This window comes from Oxyura jamaicensis, chromosome 1 (assembly GCF_011077185.1).
Source record: "Oxyura jamaicensis isolate SHBP4307 breed ruddy duck chromosome 1, BPBGC_Ojam_1.0, whole genome shotgun sequence".
Taxonomy (NCBI): domain Eukaryota; kingdom Metazoa; phylum Chordata; class Aves; order Anseriformes; family Anatidae; genus Oxyura; species Oxyura jamaicensis.
This window is the reverse complement of record NC_048893.1, coordinates 141,727,715-141,735,658: the sequence shown is the minus strand read 5'-3', so window position 1 is coordinate 141,735,658 and position 7,944 is coordinate 141,727,715. Positions and strand designations below refer to the sequence as shown.

General features: G+C 43.6%; 1 protein-coding gene across 1 annotated transcript; it reads right to left on the bottom strand.

The window, feature by feature from the left end:
- Positions 1 to 1,733: 1,733 nt before the first annotated feature.
- ATP4B (ATPase H+/K+ transporting subunit beta) lies at positions 1,734 to 7,743 on the bottom strand. The gene is made up of 7 exons (XM_035317510.1): positions 7,451 to 7,743; positions 6,107 to 6,235; positions 5,106 to 5,219; positions 4,372 to 4,571; positions 3,979 to 4,035; positions 3,347 to 3,439; positions 1,734 to 3,175 (listed from the first exon to the last, which is right to left on the bottom strand). The coding sequence occupies exons 1-7, from the start codon at positions 7,560 to 7,562 to the stop codon at positions 3,014 to 3,016; spliced, it is 867 nt and encodes a 288-aa protein (XP_035173401.1). The 5' UTR covers positions 7,563 to 7,743; the 3' UTR covers positions 1,734 to 3,013.
- Between the last annotated feature and the right edge of the window lie 201 nt (positions 7,744 to 7,944).

Here is a 7,944-nt window from a genome sequence, read left to right as displayed (position 1 = left end):
ATTAGCCAGAGAAAATAAAGATTGTTGATGACCTATTTGCTGTAATAAAGAGAATGCCCAGAAATCCCTTGTTGGGCATGCTCCATCCCTGGTGGTGTTCAAGGCCAGGCTGGATGGGGCTTTGGGCAGCCTGGTCTGGGGGGAAGATGTCCCTGCCCATGGCAGGGGGTTGGAACTGGATGGTTTTTGAGGTCACTTCCAACCCAAACCTTTCTGTGTCGTAGAGAATAAAGAATAGAGACTGCTGTTAATGCCAGTGGTGCTTCCTTCCCTATGCCTTTTCCCCCAACGGATCCCGTCTCTGTTGCACAGCCGATAGGAAGCAGGACTGGCAGTCTGTCACTGACAGCCATCCTCTCTGGTGTCACCACTGCCTGCCCCTCTCTGCGCCACGAACACAAACTGCCTTTGCTCCCAGGGTCTCTTGTTGATCAACATCCAGTTAAACTCAGGAAAATATATATAAATATATATATATATATTTTACATGTATTTAGTTCTGAAACCTACTGCTTCAGTGTCTAATCAAAGAAAGACTCATGTAGCCTGACAGGTTTTTTTCCCATTTGTATTGGTCACAAGTATCGATAACCAAGTATCTCTAATGTAGCTGAATGCAGGTGTATATATCTGATGATAAAGGTATATGTAACCCAGGTCTGTGTACTTATGCGTGCATATGTATGTATTTCAAGGAATTAGAGACTTGCAATGGGAGTGCTTAAAAGACCGATGAATGGGGCTGCTTTTAAACATCAAAACTACTGAACGAATTCATTAGCAGCACACATTGTACTAACGGCTAGTTCTTGCTTATAATTAATCATAATTGCTACTTCCATAAAACTTTTAGCCTATGGATGCTAAGTTAGCTGTGGCTGTGCAGTAGTTGCTATTGTACAGCTGGTGCTAACGGCTGAGGTCCTTTCTAGTCTCCAAGGTGATCAGAGAGCTCCTTCCCCAGAGCACCCAGAACCAGGCAGACTGTCTGCATCTTTCCCCAGTCCCTGTTGGTGCTTACCCCACCCACAGAAAGCGGGGTTTCAGCTGCTCCCTGCTCCTCAACGTGCTTTTGGTTTTGCCAGTCACCCCTCCTGTGCGTGGGGCAGGACGTCTGGCCCATTTTCCTTCCTGTCCTCATTTTGGTCTCATCAGTTCTACCGCTTGGATGTCTCCAAAGCACAATTGTAAGAGTTTTTCTTTGCTGCTTTGATGGCTACAGTGCTCGCTACATGAAATGCTTGCACGTTCTCTTGGGCTGTGCTATCTCGGTGTCACAAAATACCTGCATGCAGAATGCATCATCTTCTGGTCAACACGGGGACGGGCCTGTCTTCTCCTTACATTTGTCCCATCAAAGGCCTTTCTGTGAGGTTGTAGGTAGTAATTCCAAAGCTGTGGCTGTGCAGATACTGGTCAGTGGGAAATCTGTTCAGCATCTTCCTGTTCCGTGCTGTAGTGCTAACTAAAATGTGAGCTTCTACTACTGCATCGCCTGACTCCAACGACAGGTTGTAGAAGCTAAATCAAACAACACGGTCAAGCAGAGAATCTGCCCGTCAGAGACAGCAGGGGGACGGACAGTTCTCTGTGATCTTGGTAGCATTTAACCATTCTGCTTACAGACAAGCTCAAATTAACTTTTGAGCATGAATTACTATTTTGGTTATCAAAAATATTTTATTGTTTCATAGTTTTCTGTATTATTTTGGAAAGATGGGCAGGAGGAAGAGACCTGTGTTCCAACAAGGATATAAAAATGGTTTTCATACAGTTTCTTAAAAGAGGGGCAAAGGCCCAAAGTAAAAATTGAAATATAGAAGGACGGGGAAAAATTCCTATATGAGGTTGCATTTTCTTATTGTTTCTGAAATGCAGAATGCTCATTTTTTCTAATAGGCTCAAACACCACTTCTGGTTTTGAAGTGGAAATACTCCCCTTCAACCAAATTGTTCCTGTGAGCTGGGTGTCTGGAAGTCAGTGTTGTAATGGTGAGGTTTACCTTTTCCACCTCTCTAGCATGCCCAGCAACGAAGGATTTCTTCTGTTGGATTTCTTTTTCTTCTGTGTAATGTTTATGCTTTGGTTGAAGCAATCTGGACTTCATCTAAGATAAATAGATGCTACAGACACAGCAATCCTGTGTCTTTGTATTGTTTGTTAGGGCTAGACTTCTCAAACTTTAGATTCATTTAAAGATTTCATTTTAACATTTTCATTTTTTCAGATTATTCCAGGTAACCCAGCAAGCCCTATAAAGCTATTCTACTGGGAGGGTTGGAGAGGGGAAGAAAACAAAACCAACAACCCCTAATAGCTAAATGAACACAATTCTCCTGGATGTAACCCGGTGTTACAGTCTTACCGAGTGTTTTTATTGTTGGACAAAAATTACAAGTGGTAGGTACAATAAAAGCTGTAGCCTAGAGGCCAGTTTCAAGTTCACTTCTTTTGCAGTCATTGATTTGTCGACTAAAAAAAAAATCTGTCTTGGCTAACTAGTAAAAAAAAAAGCAATGTATGGGGATACAGATAATTTTGCTACCCTTTTATAATTTAAACATCCTATACAAGACGGATTGAGAATTGTATTTCTGTGTGCTCCTTCAAACTATTTTTCTAGCTATCCTAATTATTTCTACAGTATCCGATATTTAGTATTATACATCAATTATTTATTATGGCTTGACAAGTAAATGCAAATGGTGTTTTGATCCTGAACTTATTTTCTTTGAAGATACACCTGCTCGGTTTGAGGAAACTTGTTTTGTACAAGTTATCGCACGGAGGCATAAGCAAGCTATGTACACGCAGGGTGATCCCTATCTCCTTCACACACGGAAAGCGGTATCTTGATTTTTAGTTACATGGGTTGCCTTTCAGTAGAAAATGTCTATTTTCACTGCAATTTGAGTCAATTTATCTGGAAATCATAGAAAATAAATACGAGTGAATGTGGTCACAGGTAGGTCACTCTTCACAGATGTCTTTCAGAAGTGTCTCTGCTGCTGCTTAGTCTTCTATTTTCAATTTAAATTCCACTTTTCCTTCATAAGGATCATGAACATTATCAAAGGTAATCCCAGCTCCAATGATTTTGCACACTATTTTGAGTTCTACGTTCCTTGTAATGTTGAGGAATTTCACAGCTACCAAAGGATTGCTATAAGTAGGCTAGGAGAAAAATAAAAAAATTGGTACTTTAATTTTACATCATTGGTTTCAACATAAAATCTGAAGATTAACCTTCTTTCCAGTTCACATAAGATCCCAGAAATGATCAGACAGGCATTTCATCTTATACACAGATGAAGAAAATCCAAGCTGACGTAAATGAGCACCCACCTGTGCCTTTTTTCCATAGTAAGGGAAGTAGTGCAGGTTGAAGGTGCCGTTCACTGGGTAGTAGTCCACCTCCAGCGGGCGAGACTCATCGCCCTGTTAAAGCAAGAGAGGAGATCTGTTTGCTAGCCCTGTGCAAATGTTTTACTGCTGTTAAAAGCTGCATAGTGCGTATTAAAACTCTAGTTCAGCCGTCTGTTTAGTGCCAATGTTATTTTTCAAATAAAAGTGGAAATCTCCCGCTGTTACTATTGCCAAGAGAAACAGCCAAGTGTTCTTTTGTAGCAGTCGGGAACTCAGTGAATTAGGATCTGCTGAAATTTGCAGAAAGCCTGGAGGAGATGCTCTGATTCATAAGCTTCACTACCGGGAGAGGAAAACAAATAGCAAATGTTTTTGTGTTTTTCCTGTAGCATGGAAAAACAATTTTAGGTGATTTAAAAGAAAACTTTTTTTTTTTTTTTTTGGTTCTTAGGATGCCTGCAGGTGCCAGAAATTGCCCAGAACTAAGAACATTCCTACTGTACTTCGCCAGAATGACCCGATTTCCAGAGGTGCAGGGTGACCTTTCTGTCACAGCTTGCTCTCAGACCTGCAGTGCTTGCAACCTTTGAGCTCAGACCTCATGCACTTACTACGTATGTGCAGTCCACTCTCGGTGCAGTGCCATTACCGGGGTAAAACTTGATAATCTGAAACAAAAAGTGCATGTGCATGTTTGGTCATCTTGGAATTTGTTTTAAGTGAGACAGCACTACAGAGATGCTAACAAAACAAACCCCAATACTTTAGAGACCTTTCTTAGAGGTTGCCCTTTGTTACTTTCCTAGGCGTGGTGGGATAGTCCCGCTATTTCTGTAGCAACTCTGTGGGTGTCTCAGGAAAAGCACGGGTATTTGCCCGTCCTCTACAAAGCAGAGGCTAGCTCCTGGGGCAGCAGGCTATGGAGCAGCTCTCCAGTAGAAAATCATGAGACCCAATGGCTCTCGACTAATTGTTTCTTCTCTGCAGTCCGAGGCTGTACTTACCCTGTTCATTTTTATAATAAAGCAAGGTTTTCCTTCTGGAAATCCAAAAGTAGGATCTGCGATGCCAGAGCAGTTCTGAAGCATATCTGATGTAAATTTGCAGGACAGCTTTGTGTTATTGGGGCCATCAAAGGTGTCCTGGATGAAGTACTTGTCACCTGTGCAGTTGATGTTCAGATGCTGAGCAGCAGGGGTATACGCTAGACTCGTGAAAGAAAGAAACATTCCTTTCTGAAGCTTCTCATTATAGAAGTTATACATCCCACTATCAGGCTGCAGCTTCTACAGGGAGACTATGTCAAGTGAAATGCAGAGAGTTTAAATGAATATATTTTTTTTAGAATACCCAGGGGGGGGAAAAAGGATCACATTGAGTTAAGGATGACAACTGGTGTTGATGGCTCCATATAAAGGCAATTTCAAATACATCTTTTCTCAATACATGTATGAGAAATGCAGGAATAAGAAATTAAGGCTCACAGGGAATGTAAACGTATTAAGATGTGAGCAGGTAACTGGAACACTTAACCTGTTTCGACTATACTCTTTGATGACAGTATGTACTGGCACCACCGGACCTACTGTGGCACTTTCATACTTGTAGTCACAGACATAATTAGATTCATTTAAATTAGGCTGGTTCTGAGGATTAGAATTGGCATTGGGGTGTGATAAGGGCGATGAGACTGCGCGTTTCTTCAGCATTATGCAGGAAACCTCATCACTTCTTTTACCTGTCAGAAAGGTTTGAAGAGTCGTCACCAGTCGCTCCCAGGTTTTGTTTTCAGATGTGTTGTAGTAGATTTGTAGTCCTCTATCCCCGTAGACATCCGGGCGTAACGTTACACCTTCGTAAGGGAAGGCAAAGCAGCAGAGGTGACAGGCACCCATTCGTTTGCTTAAACTGACAACAGCCTTCGTGCTGCGTAAAGACTTGCTACTGCGAGCATTCGTGATGCCCAGGCTGTGCTAGAGAGGGGATACCCAGGATTTCCCCAGGACTTGTTAAAAATAACATTTACACTAATCTCATCAGGTTAAAGAAACGGGCCGTACTGCTGGCTGAGGAACAGCTCTTGGAAAAGCCACACTTAGTGTTTTACAGGAATTATTTTGCCAGCAAACATAAAACTTAGAGAATACTGAGAAAGAAGGCTTAAAATACAGTAACAGGCAGCCGATAATTTTTAGGGCTATAACTTCAAGAAGATGGTTATTTTTTTGTAAAGACGAGTAATTGGAGGGGGTAAAGCTTTAGTACCAGGCTCTGATGATCTGCTAATCCTGTCTTGTCCCTCTCCATTGCTTCATGTCCTTCAGACCTTAGCTTCGAATTCCATGCCTCTGCCTTATTTTTGCCTCCCTGGCCGCTGGCCCAGCACACCCCACCAGGGAGGACTTCCCGCTCTCTCTCCCGGGGACTTTCCATGCAGGTGACAAGTGCAGAAATACCCACACCAGGCTCCTCACCACAGCCCCCCCATCTCTCAGGATGCCCCCAGGCTCTCCAAGTGCTTGGGGCTGGAGCAGAAGCCAGGTTTCCCCCAGGGCCGAGCCCTGCCCCAAAGGCTTCTCCACTTGGAGGTGACTGTGCTGTGCTTGGTCACTGATGGTCTCAGCAGTGTGGCATGCATAGATGAACTAAATGCACTGATTTATTGTAGTTTTTTAAGTTGGTAAAGTGTTTTCAGGATGAGGTTAAGTTTTGCAGGGATGGTTTGGGCAGCAGTTGTACCTGGGGACTTCAGCTGGTCTTGGTAATCCGGCTCATACGGGTTCACCGTTCTCATTAAGGAATATATGGAGAGCGCAAACAGTCCGGTCATCACCACGTAGAAGGCCAGGTAGTAGAGGCTGATCCACACTGGGGAAAAAAGGAGGTGAAAATCTCATTTTAGAGCCAGGCAGAGCAGCAATCCCTCCATGGCTGAGCCCATTGCAGCGACAGCAGCAGCAGTTGCCTTCCCATCCTTGGCCCCGAGGACATTTTCCCTGCGAAGGAATGGGAGTTTTGGGTGTTTTTCTGCACACTCAGAATAATATCCTCACAGGAAAAACTGGCACTACATCTGTTCAGCTCTGCAAGAAAGCAGACGAAGGGTCTTTGAGCTGACACCATGTGAACACAGCAGCTGATGGTGTAACATCCACAGGGAAAGACCGGCTTTTGAGGCAGCTGGCCCCTAGCTCAGGTTGTTTAAAGCTTAAAGGATGGTGTGGCTTCTTGAAGATGACCACTGTAGACCATTCAGCTGCTTATAACACACAGAGTAAGCAAAAAAGCCAATGTATTTCATCAACAAAAACAAGCTGCTGCTTGTGTTGTTTGGATCAGGGAGTTCAGTATTTCAGGTGTGCTGGTTTTAGGCCTGTATTGCCTCTCACATCCTAAACCACCTTCAGCAAAATGCAGCGTCTTGCCATTTGATTACGGCATGAGGTTTAGAATAATGCTCTGTTTCTGTATCTGTGTGAATAATAGATACACAAATGGGAAAGGCTCACATTTCCGTTTGATTTTTGTTTTTAAGAATGGCCAATAAGCTGCACTCACAAGTTTCCCACCAGTTAAAAAAACCTGGAAGCTTGCAGCTACCCTTAGGGTCTGTGGGAAGCGCAGGGACCCTCTCTGAAGTGTGCAGAGCTGCGCTTCTCAGAGCATAGCTCATAAAACACATTGTTGTTGCAGACACAAGTTTGGCTATGGAGAGGGAGACTCAGCTGAAATATGCATCAGCCTGCTATGATAACAGAGGAGATTCACTAGACAGACAATAATTTGGAAGGGAAATTCAGAAAAGCAAGACATGTTTCCAGAGAACTGGACAAAAAATACTTTCTCACAGTTCCCCAGCTAGGTCTAAAGAAGAGCACCAGTGCAGGCATCTGTGGTACGCTGCTGCCGTGGCGTTAGCGCCATCCAGCCCAAGCATATATGAGAACTGATGTTTTCAACAATTAGGAAAAAAAATCTATCCTTCACCACATTATATCCCATTCCTCAGAACAACGCTCCCTCCCCCTTCAAGGTTTCTAAGGATACCGAAGGAAGAGGAGACCCTTGTGTGTGGAAACGTACCCCAGTTAATCAAGGTCCTTCCCATAAACAGCTTCGTTTCGGGATTCCAGACAAAACGACGGAAATTTTCCATCCGTTCACTGCAGGTCTTCTTTTCGTTTAAAGTTGCCATTTTGCCACCAAATTTCCCCCAAACACGTCCTCCTCAGAAACTGAGAAATACAAGGGGTGCCCAAACAGTTGCCCAAGGGAACTACTTTGGTTTTTATACCTTCTTCGCTGCTGAAGGTCAATGAGATTACTTCCTATACCAATGAAAGCCCCTGCCCACGATTATCAACCCGCAGCAGATACAGTTCTTTATAAGCAGTGCTGATAAGGGCTGGGTGGCCAGGCTGCCGAAGGAAAGTTGGCTCCTATCAAATGCCCTTCTACTTTCTCTCAGCCACCTCCGTAGATCGGCAGAATTACGCATTTTGCAGAGTGCCTTTAGGGGTTGAGATATACTCGGTGTGATAGCGGTTATCTAAGCAGATAAAGCAAAGGAGAAATTG

Excerpts from the sequence above, each read along its gene's own strand:
- ATP4B (XM_035317510.1), bottom strand. The coding sequence starts at position 7,562 with ATGGCAACTTTAAACGAAAAGAAGACCTGCAGTGAACGGATGGAAAAT. Across the intron at positions 4,036-4,371 it reads TTATTATAAAAATGAACAGG|ATTATCAAGTTTTACCCCGG; the intron begins GTAAGTACAGCC and ends TTTTTGTTTCAG. Across the intron at positions 3,440-3,978 it reads GAGTGGACTGCACATACGTA|GGCGATGAGTCTCGCCCGCT; the intron begins GTAAGTGCATGA and ends TTGCTTTAACAG.